This window comes from Trachypithecus francoisi, unplaced genomic scaffold (genome assembly GCF_009764315.1).
Source record: "Trachypithecus francoisi isolate TF-2019V2 unplaced genomic scaffold, Tfra_2.0 Lachesis_group13, whole genome shotgun sequence".
NCBI lineage: Eukaryota > Metazoa > Chordata > Mammalia > Primates > Cercopithecidae > Trachypithecus > Trachypithecus francoisi.
The window spans coordinates 39,225,602-39,245,315 of NW_022681458.1; the positions used below are offsets into that span (position 1 = coordinate 39,225,602).

Below are 19,714 nucleotides of genomic sequence, written 5' to 3' on the forward strand. Positions count from 1 at the left end.
GGCGGGAGAATTGCTTGAACCTGGTAGGCTGAGGTTGCAGTGAACCATCACACCACTGCACTCAAGCCTGTGCAACAGAGCAAGACTCTGGCTCAAAAAAAAAAAAAAAAAGTAAATGCCAGAAATTACTTTCCTTTTCTCCACCCCTAAGTGGAAAACTGGCCAAAATAAAACAGTATTAATTAAAAAGTCCGAATTGTTTGGGTGGCACTTCAGGGGTTTGCCTGCCTCCCTGCCTTCTCCGAAGCGACTATGCGTGCCTGCTTTGCAGTTGTTTAGACCTTCTAGCTCTGCCAGTCTCCACCTCGGGATGGAGTCCACAGGAGGCTCCAGCGTTAGAGACATCACAAGCCACCACAGAGAGGAAAAGAAAAGACTAAAGGAGGCGACACACCCGGAGAAGTGACCTTTCGGGGAGAGCCCGCCTGGGGTCTTGAGCTCACCGGCAAGGAGCTCCTTTTGTAAGGCCGGGACGACTCGCGCAGCAGAGAGGCGCTAGGCAGAAGCTTCTCCGACGCCGCAGGGACCCGGAGTGGCGCTATTGAAGCCACAAACCCCGCCGGCCCCGAGAGGAGCCGCTCCCTGTGCGCCTGCTGCGCGGCCCCTGCCGCCGTGGAGGCGCAGATGCCGCACTGCTGGGCCACTTTGGCTTCCCTCCCCGACTGGCCACACCTTTTTTCCCTTTAAAAAAAACTGCTTGGCTCACGCCTGTAATCCCAGCACTTTGGGAGGCCGAGGCAGGCGGATCACGAGGTCAGAAGATTGAGACCATCCTGGCTAACACGGTGAAACCCCATCTCTACTAAAAAATACAAAAAATTAGCCGGGCATGGTGGCGGGCACCTGTAGTCCCAGCTACTCGGGAGGCTGAGGCAGGAGAATGGCGTGAACCCGGGAGGCGGAGGTTGCACTGAGCCGAGATCGCGCCACTGCACTCCAGCCTGGGCGACAGAGCAAGCCTCCGTCTCAAAAAAGAAAAAAAAAAAACACAAAAAAACCCAAAAAACTGTTTGAAGAATCTTTTCATTCATATTTCTCTAGTTGGTGTCTGTGTGTGTATCTATGTGTCTTGTGTGTGTGTGTATGTATGTGTGTATGTGTCTGTGTATATGTGTGTGTGTCTCTGTGTGTAATATTTCTTTAAATCTTGATTTCCCTGGACCTTGCTGTTTTTTCCCCTGCGGGGGAGGGGCAAACCCTTTTTTTCATAGCTGTTAACATCCAGAATTAATCTATGCAGATTGCCTGGGGAGGTCAGCCTCACTGTTGCCCAGCTCTATGACCAAGGATGTGGTACTTAACCACTCTGCCTCAATTGTCTCATCTGACAAATAGGGATATCAAGGGCTGCTTCTTTACAGGATTAGTATAAAAGTTAAATGAGGCACTTTACAGAAAATGCATAGCCTGGTGCCTGGCACACAGGGAGTAAGAACTGCTGCCTTCTCTTGATGTCTTCATCACAAATGGGTGAATGCAATCTAGGTTCAGTAAATGCCTTCCTTCATGTCAGCCATCACCTCCTTCAGGAAACCCTACCTGATTTCTCCGTATCCCTTCTGCCCCGGTCAGGATCAGTTGTCCTTCCTGTATTCTCTTAGAGCACTGATCACACTCCATTCACTGGAGCTGTCTGCAGACATACCTGTTTCCTCCACCAAAGCGGGAGCTGCAGTAAGGAGTGTGTTTTATCCAACCACGAAGGCTATGAAACTTAGTAGGGATCAGCAAGTGTATGCTGAGTGAATAATGGAAGCTTCCATTCAGGCAGTCAGTGGTTAAAGAATTAAGAAGGCCTGAACCTGGAGGCTGAACCGTGGAGCTATCTCAGTGGTAGCACTGTGGATTCTGCTTTTCCCCTTAACAGAAGCAGTTCCAATAGTCATTGAATCACAGAAAGTGGGAAACGATATTGGAAGGTCAACTTTGTTATTTTCAGATCAGGAAGTGGAAGCCTCCAGAGGCCCAGGGGTTTATGGAGTCCTCATGCCATGCAGGAGCACCATGGCAAAGTAGTGCTCCCATCTTGACCCATTGAGCTCTAACTTGTTGCTGCACTGAGCCAGGGCTCACAAACGGCACATAGATGGCCTCCTTCCAGGCTGTCACCTGAGGGATGCTGGGTAGTAGCAGAGATTTATGTAGGACACAGTGAAGGTGGCAGGCTGGCCTTCCCCGGAAGTGGGGGTTTGGGATGAGCTTGGGAAGTAGGCCCGGCCCCAGTCATGGATCTGCAGCCTACCACTGTGCAAGCCTGAGCGACTCATAGATGGCCAGAGCATCAGAATGGAATGGGGCCCTAGAGATGATCCATTCCAGCCTCCTTGGTTTATGGGAAAGGAGACCAAGGCCCAGAGAAGCAATCTGCCATTCCCTAAACTACAGACTTGATCTGTAGGCACAACTGGTAAAGGAATCCATGTCTTTTGAATCTGAAACCCAGTTTCCTCGATGAATAGATTCCAGTGTTTCCCAGATATCAATGGGCATATGAATCATTTGAGGACCTTGTTATAACACAGGCAGGTCTGGGGTGAGACCCCAGATTCTCTTTTCTAATAAGTTCCCAGGTGCTGGCTAGAATGGGTCTACATAGGTAGTTCTTAGAAAAATCTCTGGTCTAGACTGCACTATGATGAAACGACTTGGAACACCAGCCAGGAATTAGACCAGCCTTATTGGGTTAATGAGGGCATTGGCTGCTGGGACACTCACCGAGAAGCTGATAGAGCCAGTGTCGTCCTTCCCCATCAGCATTAGTCACCTGTTGCCTATTGGCTGCTTCTGGGTCTATGGTGAAGATGCAGGTTCTGGCTGGTGGCTGTAGGTTCCTTGACTGCACCCTAGTTAGAGGGCTATGACCTTAGTAACCCTGGGCGGCACTGTTTCCTCACAGGTAACATCATGACTGCAGTTGAAGTCTTCACTGTGAGGCCTTGAGGGTAGGAAACTTGGTTTTGTCATCTTTGAATCCCTTGAATACTCAGCATATTCATTCATTTATTCATTTGACTCATTCATTCATTTATGAAACGTTTACCAGGCCTGAATAAGGCATGATTCTTGCCTTCAAGCAGCTCACATAACACATGGGGCTATAGGTGGTACTTACTAGCCACCCAATAAGCATGTGTGCAATCGAATTAGACTTCAGGGGCCCCAGGGACCCCCTGCCTGCCAGCTCAGACTTTTCCACGAGAGAGGAATAATCCTTCCATCTTGTTTGAAGTCACTTTACTTTGGCCTTTGTTAGAACAGTTGTACCAACATCCTATCTACTACACAACCGTCTCTTGAATAAGGCAATAGGGCTCTGGGCCTCCTTTTTTTGACAGAACAGAAATGATGGAAATTGCTCATTGGTTTCTGAGTTTCCACAATACCTGCCTTTCATCCCCACCCCTGACATTACCCCTGACATTTTTCCAGGCTGCTCCTTAAGGACCCCTTGCACCTCATGCAGGGTTCCCCAAATCTCTCACTCCTCCTGACTCTTAAAGCGGTTCTGTCATGTCCCAAGGAGTTATGTCCCAGCAACTTCACTGAATGCAGAGGCTGGAAGGCTGCTTCATTCATTTCGGGTCTGCTGCCCACACCTGGACTTAAGCAGAGGACTATATGCATCCCCCAATGCCTCTTCTGCCACCGAGACTGGGAAAGTAAAGAAATCAGGTTGTTACCTTAGAATAAGGCTCTCCTGACAAGGAGCAAATTGTGTCTCCTATTAAAGCTTTTTAAAAAGTAGATGAATATCCCTTCTTGAGCACTTTGTGACAGGTACTTTTCTTTCTTTCTTTCTTTTTTTTTTTTTTTGAGACAGTCTTGCTCTGTCATCAGGCTGGAGTGCAGTGGTGTAATCTCGGCTCACTGCAACCTCCGCCTCCCAGGTTCAAGTGATTCTGCTGCCTCAGGCTCCCGAGTAGCTGGGACTACAGGCACGTGCCACCACGCCCGGCTAATTTTTGTATTTTTAGTAGAGATGGGGTTTCACCAGGTTGGCCAGGATGGTCTCGATCTCTTGACTTCGTGATCCACCTGTCTCAGCCTCCCAAAGTGCTGGGATTACAGGTGTGAGCCACCGCGCCGGGCCCTATGACGGGTACTTTTCTAAGCACATTACATAGTTAACTCTTCTTTGTCACAACCACCCATGAGATCAGTACTGTTAGTATCCCCATTTTACAAAGGAAGAAAAAAGATGCCCAGAGAAGTTCAGTAACTTACTCAAGACCGCACAGCTAGTAAGTAACGGAGCTAGAATTTGAACCCTGGGAATCAGACTTCATAATCAGTGCTCTTGATCGCAATGATGCTGCTGAAACAGTGCCTGCCCACCAATTCCTTCCCCACTACCTATTATTATTATTTTATTTTCTTAGAGACAGGGTCTTGCTCTGTCATCCAGGCTGGAGTGCAATGGTGCAGTCACAACTCACTGCAGCCTTGAACTCCTGGGCTCTAGGAATCCTCCTGCCCCAGCCTCCTGAGTAGCTAGGGCTGCAGGCCCTCACTACCATGCCTGGCTAGTTAAAAAAAAATTTTTAGAGGCCGAGATGCAGGGCATGGGGAGGGGTCTTGCTCTATTGCCCAGGTTGGTCTCCAATAACTCCTGACCTGAGTGATCTTCCTGCCTCCCAAAGTGCTGGGGTTGGAACCATGAGCGACTGTGTCCAGTATTTCCTCCTACTGTTTTTAAAAGAACAGGTTAAATTGAGTTGCTGCCAAATTCAGGGAAATACATACTGGAAACAAGGCCCAGGGCAGTGATTCAAAACTGTGGTTGCTGGTCCACCAGCATCAGAATCACCTGAGAATTTACTAAAAGTGCAGCTCGTCAGGGGTCAACCCAGATCTAGTGAATCAGAAACTCTGAGGGCAGGGCCTAGAAATCTTTAACAAGCCTTACAGGTGATTCTGATGCACATTGAAGTTTGAGAACCACTGGCCTAGGAAATAAACAAGAATTGAAATAAGAATTAAAATTTTATTATTTCCCTGGATTTTTGACAGGGGTAGAGGGGTGGAAAGTGTTTTTTTTTTGTTTTGTTTTTTTTTTTTTTGAGACAGAGTCTTGCTCTGTCACCCAGGCTGGAGTGCAGTGGCGTGATCTCAGCTCACTGCAAGCTCCGCCTCCTGGGTTCACGCCATTCTCCTGCCTCAGCCTCCCGAGTAGCTGGGACTACAGGCGCCCGCCACTGCGCCTGGCTAACTTTTTGTATTTTTTAGTAGACATGGGGTTTCACCGTGTTAGCCAGGATGGTCTCAATCTCCTGACCTTGTGATCCGCCCGCCTCGGCTTCCCAAAGTGGAAAGTTTTGTATTTAAAGCTAGAGCAATTTTTCAAAGCCACTTTGATTTGGAGGTTGCTGATTTGACCTCTCTTGTGGAAACTTGGATGAAGTGTTCTCACCAAGTCTAAGACTCATGATATTCTCACTGCAGGTGGCAACTGGTTCACTGCTTATAATTAACCATGAAGATCATGACTTAATTTAGGGTAGGAAAAAAATCCTGGTAATTAGCCTTAAGACCTATGGGGAGAAAATTGATCCTCTTTTTTTTTTTTTTTTGGAGACAGGGTCTGGTTCTTTTGCCCAGGCTGGAGTGCAGTGGCATGATCATAGCATAGCTCACAGCAGCCTCAAACTGCTGGGCTCCAATGATCCTCCCGCCTCAGCCTCTGAAGTGATGGGACTACAGGCATGTGCCACCATGCCCAGAAATTTTTAAAATTTTTTGTAGAGACAGGATCTTGCTGTGTTTCCTAGGCTGGTCTCAGACTCCTGACCTCAAGTGATCCTCCTGCCGTAGCCTCCCAAAGTGTTGGGATTACAGGCATGAGCCACTGTGTCTGGCTGAAAATTGATCCTTAAATAGTTAAAAAAACATTCCTTGGCACTCCTTCCTCTTTTTTCTTCAAATACTTGAAATCCTTTCTGAACATTAGCGTTTATCATTCAGGACAGGAAAATGCTTTCTTTAATTTTCTGTGGTGATATTTCACTGCATTAAAGATGGTCTGAATAACCTTTATGCAACCCAGCTGGTGCCTGCTCTTCTGTCATAAGACAGGAAATCTGTTTTGACTGACTTGGTCATTGCTTAGGTTTGGCCATGTTCTGTGCTGCCTAAAACCTCCATCGCACTTGGCCAAGCCCTTGGAGCCCTGTCAGTGCTCACATTCTGCATGTGTGATTTATGATACGGCAGATCTGAAGACCGGAGCATGTTTCCCTGGCTAGTGTCACTCTGCCTTGAAAATGGAGGTGGTAAGAGCTCATGTGAACAGAAACCTGCTTAGAAGCTTAGCCAAACCCAGGATCAGGCTACCATAATATACTGTTGTCTGATATCCTCAAAACAACAAACTCTTGTCAATTTAGTATAAAAATAAATTACTTTTGATTGGATGCCAACTGAAGGACATGGTACAAGATATAAACAGAAAAAGATCAAGTTAAGGGTGAAATCCAAAATCTGTGACTTTATGCATTTTTTTTTTTTTTGAAACGGAGTTTTGTTCTTGTTGCCCAGGCTGGAGTGCAATGGCGTGACCTCAGCTCATTGCAACCTCCGCCTCCCAGATTCAAGTGATTCTCCTGCCTCAGCCTCCTAAGTAGCTAGGATTACAGGCATGTGCCATTGCGCTCAGCTAATTTTGTATTTTTAGTAGAGACAGGGTTTCACCATGTTGGTCAAGTTGGCCTCAAACTCCTGACCTCAGGTGATCCACCCGCCTTGGCCTCACAAAGTGCTGGGATTACAGGCATGAGCCACCGTACCTGGCCTCCCATTAACATCTTTAAAAGTGCGAAGTTCATCTGACAATTATGGTTATAAGATTATAAAGCCCCAACCAGTGGTCTCTACCTTGGCTGTCATGATGAGTTTCTCTGAGGGGTCTCCCCGCTTCTTCCTGAGAGTCCAGTGCATTTCCGCTTTCCTATTGGGTTAACACACACCAAAGAATACATTAGACACAATAAATGCAACACTTTAAACACGTCTGTGGTCCATGACCTTTGGTAAAAGGGAATCCAGTTTTCTTAGCGGTTTCTTCTCCTTCATCAACTTGTTTTTACTTAAGTCTCCAGGAAGGCTGCTACTAGCGTTAAACAGGCTTAAGGAGCCAGGCACGGCTGGCCATAATAATATGCACCTGTAGCCTCAGCTACTTGGGAGGCCGAGATGGGAGAATCACTTAAAGCAGGAGTTCCCAGGAGTTTGAGTCCAGCCTGGGCAACATAGCAAGACCCTGGACCCTGTCTCTTTAAAAAACAAACAAACAAAAAACAAAACAAAACAAAACAAAAAACCAGGGCCTGGCAGGCTTGGCACCAGCAGTATTGAGCACTATTACCTTCCTGGTTGTACTTATTTTCATGGGGTCTTATCCCATTCATCTGTGCAGTGCTGAATGCCTAACGTATGCAGGAGTTTACTGGGGGAAGGGGAGAAGAATGTCATGACAGAGGCCAACTAGCAGAAGGAAGCAGAGCACCTCCAGGACTTGAGGGAGGACTGGTGTGACTAGAGCAGAGACAGAGAACTGTACAGGGTTGGGAGGAGTCAGACCCCTATGGCCTTGAGGGCCGGTTGAGGACTTTGGTCTTTATGTTGAGAACAAATGGAAACATTCAGGATTGAAAGCAGGGGAGCCAAAGGGTCAGACAGGCCTTTTGTGGCATCCTCAGGATTACCACAGATTTGGTTTCTTATCACATTTGATCCCTTCTTCCTTCTTTCCTTGAGTCATACAAGCTGCTTGCAATCCCTCCTCCCAGAAATCTCCATAACTGTGGTTACCAAACCTGGCTACACATTAGAATTATTTGAGAAGTTTTAGAAAATATGATTCCCAGGACCTAACTCCAAATAATAACAGTCAGACTCGCTGGAGGTGGGGCATTTTAAGGCTTCTAGGGTGAGTCTGATATGCAGCCAGGACTGATAATCATGCTGTTCTCCAGAGTGTTGGAAGAGCAGCTCCTTAGTGCCAAAGTAACATGGCAGGTAGAGTTGGTGACCCAAGTAAGCCCCGTGTGTCTGATGAGGCCAGATCTGGGCCTTTGTCACCTGGATCCCTGCTCGACCCACAGCTTCATCTTGGTGCTAGAGCTGGAATCTAGCAGGAAGGGTCCTGGAAGTCTCTCCGGGTTTACCCTCATTCTGTAGTGACAGTCACCTTTCCACTTTGTTATCAAAGTCGCATCCTGCTATGAGAAGAGACAACTAATTATCTGCTACTTTGGCACTCTCTTTAATTCCCCTCTGAGTTCCCTCACTTGGTGGCTTGTTACCTTGTGTGTTTGTTTCTCACTTGTTAGCTTAGTGTTTGTAGCTGATGATATATACTGACATAAAAAAGCTAACACAAGTAAATAATTTTCTTACTTTTGGGTTTCTTGTTTTGGAGACAAAGTCAATTTGGCCTGGTACAGTAAAAAGAAAACTCATCCCTGAAAAATGGAAAGGAGTAAGAGGCTAAGTTAGAAGACTAGAAAAGAGAAACTTAAAAAAAAAAAAAATCCCTGGTTATAAAGCCTTTTAATCTAATAAGAAACTGTATTGAAAGGGAGAGTCAAGCTTCCTCTTTTGGAAGAATTTTAATGCCAAGAAGGATCAACCTTCAGAGTCAACAACATGCAGTCGTGAGCCTTCAGGGGCAAGGAATATCTTCTCATTTCACAGAGTGGGAGAGGGAGACAGAAACTAAAGGATTTGGAAAAATATTTTCAGGTGAGTCTTTGTTAGAAAAAGAAATAGTCTTAATTTGAAACTCTGTCAATTCAATTGTATGTTGCTTAGAAAAGTGTCAAAAGAACTATCATTTTTTAGATATAAGAATATACATGTGGCCAGGCGCAGTGGCTCATGCCTGTAATCCCAGCACTTTGGGAGGCCGGGCCGAGCAGATCACGAGGTCAGGAGCTTGAGACCAGCCTGGCCAACATGATCAAACCCTGTCTCTACTAAAAATACAAAAATTAGCCAGGCGTGGTGGCGGGCACCTGTAATCCCAGCTACGCAGGAGGCTGAGGCAGGAGAATTGCTTGAACCCAGGAGGTGGAAGTTGCAGTTAGCTGAGATTGCACCACTATACTCCAGCCTAGGAGACAGAGCAAGACTTCGTCTTGAAAAGAAAAAAAGAATACACATGTGAAATAATTTCTATCTAAAGTCATTCATTCACTGCAACAGATTGGAAACAGCTTAAATGTCCCATCAATTGGGGACTAGTTAAATAAATTATTATTAGCTTATACAATGGAATATTATGCAACCATTAAAAAGCACAAGCATCTCTTTATGAATTAACGTAGAACTGCAAGATGTAGTAAGTAAAAACAAGACTCTAGGCCAAGTGCGGTGGCTCACACCTATAATCCTAGCACTTTAGGAGGCCCAGGTGGGTGGATCACCTGAGGTCAGGAGTTCGAGACCAGCCTGGCTAACATAGTGAAATCCTGTCTCTACTACAAATACAAAAATTAGCCAGGTGTGGTGGCGCTGCCTGTAGTCCCAGCTACTTGGGAGGCTGAGGCAGGAGAATCACCTGAACCCAGGAGGCGGAGGTTGCAGTGAGCCGAGATCGCGTCACTGTACTCCAGCCTGGATGGCAGAGTGAGACTCTATCTAAATAAACAAGCAAGCAAACAAAAAGACTCTGAACAATGTGTATAATTTGCTAAAATTTGCATATAATATCTATCTGTGTATGTATCTATCCGTATTTGCTTATATATATGCATTATACATTCCAGGAAGGGGACACAGGAAACTAGCAACCCCGGTTTTTCAAGGGAAGGGAGCTGAGCTGCTGGAAGGCACACTGTTTTGTACTTAAATTTGAAAAAAAATCTTCTGAGTATATTTCAGATTCAAAATTTGAATTAAAGAAACTAAACCTAAATAAAATGTTATGTCACTTTTAGTCTGAGTTACAAATGCATGATTAAAATAGAGTGATAGAAACACAGGTAATAATACTTGGTGAGTGAGCAAAACAAATGGAGGGACTGCAAATTCAAAACCCAGTTCTGTTATTCTGGCCAAGTCGTTTGCTCTTCCTCTGTTCATTCAACTAATGAACGTTTGTTGAGAGTCTGCTGTGTGCCAGGTACCGAGAGAGGCACTGGGGGCACAAAGATGAAAGATGTATTCGTAGGACGCTCACTGACTTGTGGGGAAATGACAAGTCAGTTTGCCATGCAGCGTGATAAATGTTGTGGCAGATTATGACAGGTTTCTGCAGGGCCTCATGGGAGGTGAAGCTAAATTAGGCTGGGAAGGTTGTTTACCGGCAGACGCAGTGCTAAATCTTGCAGTGAAGGGAAGGTAGAACAATTCCAAGCAGAGGAAGCAGCATGTGCTGGTTAGGGGATAGTTTTGTGCGGGGGCAGTGTGAGGACAGTGTAAATTAGACACAGGCCAGATCTTGCATGTTACAGTTTGGAGTTTAAGAAAAATTGCACATGTTATATTTTTCTATTTGTAAAATAAATACATCTTTGATGCTTGGAATTTAACCAGAGAGCCAATGGGGACACAGTAAAGAATTTCAAGCAAACCAGTGATAAGACTGAGCTGTATTTAGAGCACTGGCAGCAGTGTGGTATTATAAGACCGGGGGAAGAGGAAGAGTCACAAACACTTTGCGAACACAAAGTACAACATTGAAACCAACATGTGACAGGCGCTTTCTCTGGTGGCTGAAGTATAGGTCCTGCAGTCAGGCTGTTTGCACTCAAGTCCTAACTCCTACACTTGATATCTTTCAGACCGTAGGAATTACTTAACCCCTGAGCCTCAGTTTCTTCAACTGGAAACCGACAGATGCTGCATAAGTGATCTTAGGTAATCTGTCCTTGGAAAACCTTCCAGCCGTCCTGCCCTCCACTCTCATGCATGGCCCCCTGCTGGGCATGTTACTTTTAGGACCACAGCAGGTTTTCTTAGGGGGCTGCTGGGAGGATGGAGGAACATGGGCTGCAGGAGTCTGAAGTGCGGCCTCCAGCCTGCCTTGAGCCTGCTGCATGCCGTATCGTAGAACCTCAGCTTCTACACCTGTGAAATGGGAGTAATAATAAATAATTGTAGAGTTCTCAAAAGGTTAAACCAGGAAGAGACATTTGGAAATTCCATGTAACATACCATGTGATACATGAATATAAATGACTAATTTCAATACTTTCTTAGTGATGGAAGAAAATCAGGATCTCATTAGAACGTTTCAGCTTCAAGGTAGTACAACTTTTCTTGTGTAACAGAGAAGTCCCCTGCGTTGTCTTCGTTCAAGACCTTATGATTTATGAAAATCATAAAGTATCTTGTGTTATTAAGATAAAAAAGATGAATATATATTATCAAATCTCTGCTCCCTTCTTGGGTTCTGCAGCTAGAACAAAGAAGTACAACTAGGTACACAGGCACAGAACAGACAGACCTCACAGATCTCTGATACTGTGGGGTTTTTTGGCTTTGAATCCTAGCTCTCTCTGCTGCCAGCCATGTGACTGGTCATCTCTGAGCCTTGGTTTCCTCATCTGCACAATGGGGATCAGCACAATTACTGGGAAGAGTGAAGGGAAGATTACACAAGGCTCAATATGTGAGGGTCCTGGCCCTTAGCAGGGATCAGTGAGTGTTCCTTTCTCCCTTATGAATTGAGTCCTTTACAGATATGAACATTCTTTCAAAACTATTAGTTCATGTAATTCTTGCTTCACTGTTGAGAGGCAGGCATGGAGTTCCCAGTATTATTATTTTTTTGAGACAGACTTTCGCTCTTGTTGCCCAGGCTGGAGTGCAGTTGTGCGATCTCATCTCACTGCAACCTCTGCCTCTCGGGTTCAAGCAATTCTCGTATCTTAGCCCCCGAGAAGCTGGGACTACAGGCACACGCTAACATGCCCTGCTAATTTTTTGTATTTTTAGTAGAGACGGGGTTTCACCATGTTGGCCAGGCCGGTCTCGAACCACCTGAGGTGGTGATCCGCCCGCCTCGGCCTCCCAAAGTGCTGGGATTACAGGCAGGAGCCACCACGCCTGGTCAGATCCCAGTATTATTATCTCTGTTTTATTAAAGAGAAAATGGAGTCTGAGAAGCATCACAAGGTCACTTAGTATCAGAGTGTCAGAGAAGTACCCCCCGGCTCCACCCAGGGCTTCCCAACTACTAGTCTGACACTTTAATATTGATAATATTCCACTTAATTCGGGTTTTTTTCTTTTTGAAATAGAACATACTCATAAATATTTTTCCTGGGAATATTATTCAAATGTCCTGGAATCATTAAATCTTGACACCTGCTCGTGATCCCTCTACAACTTTCCTGCCAAATGGTCATCAAGGCACGTTTAAACGATTGTGGAGACCAGAACTTATCTCCTAAGGCACCCTGCTCCATCTTTGAACGATGTCCCAAGCCAAGCATTATTTTCCTGTTGTATATGAAATCCACAGGATTAAGGGGCAGCCCCCTTCTGCTTGGTGGGATGCATCTACACTTGCCCACATAAGTAATGCTTGGGACTGGTCTCAAAACAGGCGGGGCAGCTCTAACTCCAGGCACAGCTGGCTCTTGTCCGTGTTCAGGCCAATTCCTCTACCTTGCATTTGAGGGCACTATGTGCTAACTGTGTGGGAACTGCGAGGTGGAAGCTTATTTCTCATTCTTCAGATGTTCTGGGTGTAACATACACACCCTTTGATATCAACGTGGAGTATAAGGATATTCAATTCGATATCTAGCATTAATAGGCATTATTGCTGTTTTCCTCCTTACGACCATGACCTAACCCTGATAATTTAAAAAGTCTCTGAAAAAAAACTCTATCCTTATTAATTCATCAATTACCATTTCTTTTTGAAAAAACACATCAAGGTTTTAAAAACATGGTTCAAAAAAAAATTTTTTTTTTCTTTTTTGGTTTAGAAAATAGTCTGGTCTTGGCCGGGTGCAGTGGCTCATGCTTGTAATCCCAGTACTTTGGGAGACCGAGGCAGGTGGATCACCTGAGGTCAGGAGTTTGAGACCAGCCTGGTCAACATGGTGAAACCCCGTCTCTACTAAAAATGCAAAAAATTAACCGGGCACGGTGGTAGGTGCTTGAAATCCCAGCTACTCAGGAGGCTGATGCAGGAGAATCGCTTGAGCTGGGAGGTGGAGGTTGCAGTGAGCTGAGATTGCGGCATTGCATTCCAGCCTGGGCTACAAGAGCGAAACCCTCACAAAAAAAGAAAGAAAGAAAGAAAGAGAGAAAGAGAGAGAGAGAGAGAGAGAGAGAAAGAGAAAGAGAGAAAGAAAGAAAGAAGAAAGAAAGAAGAAAGAAAAGAAAGAAAGAAAGAAAGAGAAAGAAAGAAGAAAGAAAGAAAGAAAGAAAGAAAGAAAGAAAGAAAGAAAGAAAACAGGCTGGTCTCAAACTCCTGGGCTCAAGTGATCCTCCGGCCTCATCCTCCCAGGCAGCTGGGATTCCAGGCATGTGCCACTGTGTCCGAAATGGTGAAATGGTTCGATTTTTAAATGAACCCAGATGTACTCTGGATCAATCATATTTCCTCAAATCTAAGCCTGATATAAACAAATTATTCTGTGTAATCAGCTAATAGTGTTGCCTTCAGTGTTTTCTTTTTTTTTTTTTTGAGACGGAGTCTTGCTCTGCCACCCAGGCTGGAGTGCAGTGGCCGGATCTCAGCTCACTGCAAGCTCCGCCTCCCGAGTTTATGCCATTCTCCTGCCTCAGCCTCCCAAGTAGCTGGGACTACAGGCGCCCGCCTTGTCGCCCGGCTAGTTTTTTGTATTTTTAAGTAGAGACAGGGTTTCACCATATTAGCCAGGATGGTCTCGATCTCCTGACCTCGTGATCCGCCCGTCTCGGCCTCCCAAAGTGCTGGGATTACAGGCTTGAGCCACCGCGCCCGGCCGCCTTCAGTGTTGTAAAGAGGTTCTTAAAATGTGAGAAGTTCACATGCAATAAATGGAAAATGAATGAATGCTCTCCTGTAGTAACGTGAGCCTGCCTCTGCCACAACATTGTGCTATTATCTGTTTCATTGTTTATCTTCCTCTTAGATTCTAGGCTCCTTGGAAGGTCAAGGATAGAGATGATTCATCTCTGTATCCTCAGTGCCTATCACAGTGTCTGATACTCAGAGCGTGTTCAATATATGTTGGCTGAGGGGGCCGGGCGCGGTGGCTCACGCCTGTAATCCCAGGACTTTGGGAGGCCGAAGCAGGCGGATCATGAGGTCAGGAGATCGAGACCATCCTGGATAACACAGTGAAACCCCGTCTCTACTAAAAAATACAAAAAATTAGCCTGGTGTGGAGGTGTGCACCTGTAGTCCCAGCTACTCGGGAGGCTGAGGCAGGAGAATGGCATGAACCCGGGAGGCAGAGCTTGCAGTGAGCCGAGATTGCGCCACTGCACTCCAGCGTGGGTGACAGAGTGAGAAATATAGAAAGAAAAATAAAAATATGTTGGCTGAGGGGAACCGAATGATCAGTGGGAGAGAAAGCTTTATTTTGTCTTCACAGAGCTTGGGTGGGACTGGAGGGAAGGGCAAAGTCCTGTGGGGTCAGAAAATCTTCCTGGAGCAGATGGAATGTGTCCACAGGAATGGAATTTTCTAGAAGGAGTGTTGGATGCTTAGCTAACATGATAGGCAGTGTTTTTGATTTGACAGGTCTCAGCTGGGGGCTGCAGTGAGGCTTTATAACAGATGGTTGAGCATAGGCACTGGAACTGGGCTGCCTGACCAAATCTTGCTTCTGCCATTTACCAACTGTGTGACATTCGGTAAGTTACTTAGCCTCTCAATGCCTTAGTTTTCTCATCTGTAAAATGGAGTAATTCTACATACTTAGATTCATTTTATGAATTAAGTAAATGCATGCATATACAATTTAGAACAAAGCCAGCCACAGAATAAGTGCTCCGCAGTGTTAGCAATTGTGATTATTTTTATCTCTTTCCATTCCCTTGTTCTGCCTTGACCTTTCTTATCACCTACCCTCATCCCCTGCAATGTGCAATGCTTCCTACATGCCCCAGGCAAAAATGAATGACATACCCTGTGGACAGGCAGGAGATACATGAATGAATGTAGAGGATGAGTTGGTTTCTACACAGCTCCAGGAGTGGAGGACAGCCTGTGTGCTCTTCTCTGTTTGAACTCATCATCTTTGTCTGTACTACCCTGAGACTGTGTCTTACTACATGGCAATCCCTAAGAACGTGGGAGCTACCACATCCATAAGGAGAAGGTCTATCTAAAGAGAGCTGTGAACACTGAACATTTCCAAGAGAAGGCATGGTCTTTGGGGCAAAGACTGGCCTGGGAGTCAGAAAGTGTACCGAGTGTGTACTTTGTGAGTCCTTTGGAAGCAGTCTGAGTTGCCATTTCCATGAGTCTTGAGGGAGGTGGACAGGAAAGTGGGCCTTAGAGATGACAACACTTTTCCTTCTATAATACTGTGCCAAAATTGCTGGACAAAAAAGTGTAACACAAAAGCATTGTGGATACTAAATATACAAGCAATTACTGTAAATTTCCCCACTTTGAATTCTGCATTCTTAGATGCTCTATATTTTCTTTTTTCTTTTTTTTTTTTCTTGAGATGGAATCTCACTCTATCACCCAAGCTGGAGGGCAGTGGTGGATCTCAGCTCACTGCAAGTTCCGCCTCCCGGGTTCACACCATTCTCCTGCCTCAGCCTCCCGAGTAGCTGGGACTACAGGCACCTGCCACCAAGCCCAGCTAATTTTTTGTATTTTTAGTAGAGATGGGGTTTCACTGTGTTAGCCAGGCTGGTCTCGATCTCCTGACCTCATGATCTGCCCGCCTCGGCCTCCCAAAGTGCTGGGATTACAGGTATGAGCCACTTTCTTATCTCATTTCCTTAGCAGCTATCACCTTTGAACATGCTATATGCTCTGCTTGTGTATTACGTCTGTTGTCTGTTCCCTGTACTATCCTGGAGCAGGGCAGGGATATTGGTCTGTTTTTTTCACTGATGTATCCCAAATGCCCAGAAACTGCCAAACACATAGTAGATAGCTGGTGTTCAAATATTGGTTAATGAATGGTGACTGTGATGGGATATTTCCTCCCAGAAAGTACGATTCATAATTCTTTCAGCCCTAAGTGAAGAACTAAACTGTTGCTAAGAATAAAAGGGATAGTTTCAACAGTATAAATCATGGAGCATGGCAATATTTTTTGAATACTCGTAGCAAATATCTTTTCTTTTGGGGTCCAGAATCATTCTTCTCTCTTGTAGGTTTTTTTTCCTATAGAGATGGGATCTCACTATGTTGCCCAGGCTGGGGTACAGTGGCTATTCATGGGTGTAATCATAGCACACTACAGCCTTGAACTCCTGGACTCGAGTGATCCTCCAGCTTCAATCTCCTGAGTAGCTGAAATTCCTTCTTATAGTTTTCAGTACCCCATTTTCCTCTGTCAGACATACTTTCTCTTCCCATTCTCAGTCCCTGTGGCTCCAGGATGGGCCAATGGCATTTCATTTGGGTATGGATAAGTGACCCACATTGGCTCACATTCAGTTCTGGAATGACCTGGGAAATAGAAGCTGGTGGCCAGCTTGCCACCCCTGGGGAAGAGCCTGTCTAAGAGGAAGCCCTGAAAAGCAGAGCCTGGTCATGGACAGAGACAGATTTTGGACAAATGCATGACTCTTAATCAAAGTCCCACCTTGTAGAACTGGGATTGGGGCAGCCCAGAGAATTAAGAGGGTGACCCTCATGACTTCCAAAACCCCTACCAGGCTATGGCACTAGATAGAGCCACCATCATACACTCGGCAAGTATTTGGTTTCTTCTGCCCCATTCCTGTCTTTCTCAGTCATTTCTTATCAAGGGCCTGGAATATTTTCTCCAGGGTACTATGAAGGATCTGAGATCCTTCCATGCTAGGCCTGGCTATGTTCCTGGTCAGTTTCTTTGACTCCATGGCCAGTTATTTCCAGTTCAGTAAGCTCTGAGGAGGGCAAAGAATGGGTAGGAAAGGGGCCCTAAACCAGAGGGATGAAAAGGATGGGCCAATTCATGGAGCATTTAATGAGCACCTTCCATGTGTCGGGCGCTGTGTTCGATGCTGGGGTGGAAGGGAGTGTTGCAAAGATGGACAAATGCCATCCTCACTATAGAAACCCTCAGAACCCTTAACTTGAAATGAAGCTGAGCTTGGGAGATCAATGAACTCTTAGAGAACAGAAAACAAGGCCAGATATCCAGAAAGGAATTTGCAGTTGACTTCTAAATAGTTAACTCAAGAATCAGTCTTCTCTACACTAGTAATATCAACTCTACCAAGTGACAGTGGTAAAACAGTAACAATTATTTTAGCTACTGGCAAGATAAAATGAATTATATTTGACTGTTTTATGAGGTGGTTTAAAGTTACTCTTTCTCCTTTCTATTGCCTGTCCCCCACTACCCAAACCAGACACCCGACTGACTTGTCCCCGATGGCTGGCTGTGATTACTGTCCTAATTTGTTCTTTCTTCATCTGCTACAAACTGCCTATTTTCTGTCCCTTCTGATAATGCAGGAGCTCTGAGGGACTTCTGAAGCTGTTTTTGCACCATGCAGAAGTGTATTAACTGGAATTCCTATGTTTGTGTCTATAAAACCTCTCGTCTTCTCAGTGTGAGATCACCTTCAGGAACGGCGTCATGTCGATGTGCAGCTTGCGTGTGTAAAATTCTTTTCTGTTTGAACATATCAGCCCTTTATTTGTACAACTTTGAGGCTCTTCTGTCTTCTGAGCTGCTGCCTCCAAGGACTGCTGGGCTCCCTGTGAAGAGAAGCAGAAAGCTCAAACTTTCATATGAATGATATACAGTGCAACAAGAGCTAGTCCAAATCCCCGAATATTTACAGAAGGCAATTTTTAAAATCATTGAAACAATAATACGCAACACCTATTTTTACTGTTGAAGAGACAGAGGACCCTATAGATGGAAAACAGCCCAAGAGTATTTATTTATTAGTACCTATGGAAGTGGAAAAAGGGACCTTCCTAGGTCCCAGGGCTTTAATTATTTTATTTAACCTTCACAACAACCCTGTAAGGCAGGTACTGTTACTCCCATTATACAGACAGGAAACCAGGAGGCTCTGGGAGGTTAAGCAACTTACCCAAAGCCATTTGCTGCTATATGGCAGAGCTAAAATTACCATCTGTTGAAGGCTCCTTTTTAATGAGATATTTTTGATACTTACATAGCTTCCATGAATGGTTATCAAATCTGCTTTGCAGCAAATATGGTTATAGCAAGATTCTAGTTTATTTCCAAGATGATAAAAATGAATTTGATATGTTAGGAAGACTGATTTGAACAAATGTAGCAGAGAGAGAAGGAAGAATGAGCTAACAGAGGAGTCTGGGAGGCCCCGGGGGCTCTCCAAACTTCTGGGCCATGCAAAGGGTGTCATGTTTCAGGACACTACACAGTTGGATCTGAAGTTGCACTCCAGCCCATGCCCCACATTGCAACCTGGGTGCTCCTTCCAAGATGCATACTGGATCATATCACTTCTCTGCTTGAAACCTTCAAAGGCCATTGTCCTCAAGATGAAGGCCAACTGGCTTACAAGGTTTATAAGCCCTTCCTGCCTGGCCCTAGATGATCACTCCTGCTTCATTAGGTCATACAACAAATATTTATTGGGTATCTTTTCTATGCCAGGCAGAGCAGATAGGGCAGTGCCCAAAGGGATGAAAGTCTCCACCCTCATGAAGAGTGCATATCCATTCCACTGAAAGGGAAGACAGAATTCACAAGGAAGTGGAACATAAATACGTCTGAAGGTGGTTTGTGATAGGGAGCAAAATAAAACACAAAGTGGGCTGAGGGAATAGCTGGGGATGGAAGTGGAGGCTGCAATTTTAAGCAGGGAGTCAAGGGAAGTCCCATGAAAAAGCAATGACAGGGCAAGTTCTGAAGATGGTGAAGGAAGGTTCTAGGGTCTATCTGCATGAAGTGTTTACTTTGCTATGGGAATAGCAGGTGCAGAGGGCCACAGGGACACCGGCCCTTGAGCTCCCGGAGCAAGACCTTTGCACGTGTCCTTCCCTCTCCCCTTCTTCTGATTCTTCTTCATCTTTCAAGTCTGGCTTCCCTATGTCCCTGTGACCACCCAGAGCATGAGCACCTCCTGCCATTGCCCACAATGATTGCTCAGGCTTGTGCAGCCATCTCTCCTCCTCCTCTAGACTGGAAGGCCCCTGAAGGCAGGAACCATGGCTCTTCCATTCCCATTGTCCCGGCAGTTTCTGGCACAGGGTCTGGAAATGAACACACACTTGATACATATTTGCTGAACAAAACAGTAACTAACAGGTTATGTATGGCCCACCTCAATTCAAAGGAGGAGGGAGCAATGAAGATACCTTTACAGGAAGTATGTGTTGACCTCCAGAAGACAGTCCTCTAGGGAGCACTGGTTCCTCATTTCCAAAGAGAAAAGTTATTTATTATTTTTGGGACCAATTTGCTGGGGTCACATACATTAATATGCTGTGAGATCACCCTGAGAGTAGATTTGATAATTTCCATATTTTCTAGGAGACTCTCAGATGGCCATCCCTCTGGGCAGTCATAAACTCTCTCTCCTATAACATTTATATTACTTTTAAACATTAATGATGAATTAACAATTGGTGAGTCCCCACAAGCAG

The 19,714-nt window shown here is 45.3% G+C and overlaps 1 protein-coding gene across 2 annotated transcripts in view; it reads right to left on the reverse strand.

Moving 5' to 3' along the window:
- KIAA2012 (KIAA2012 ortholog) overlaps positions 1–19,714 on the reverse strand; it is a 139,262-nt gene that overhangs the window by 32,411 nt on the left and 87,137 nt on the right. For both annotated transcript variants that reach the window (XM_033230683.1, XM_033230682.1), the window contains exons 14-15: positions 17,690–17,827; positions 6,871–6,943 (exon numbers count right to left, since the gene is read on the reverse strand). In XM_033230683.1, the coding sequence (XP_033086574.1) occupies positions 6,871–6,943; positions 17,690–17,827 (211 nt within the window). The remainder of the gene's footprint in view (positions 1–6,870; positions 6,944–17,689; positions 17,828–19,714) is intronic.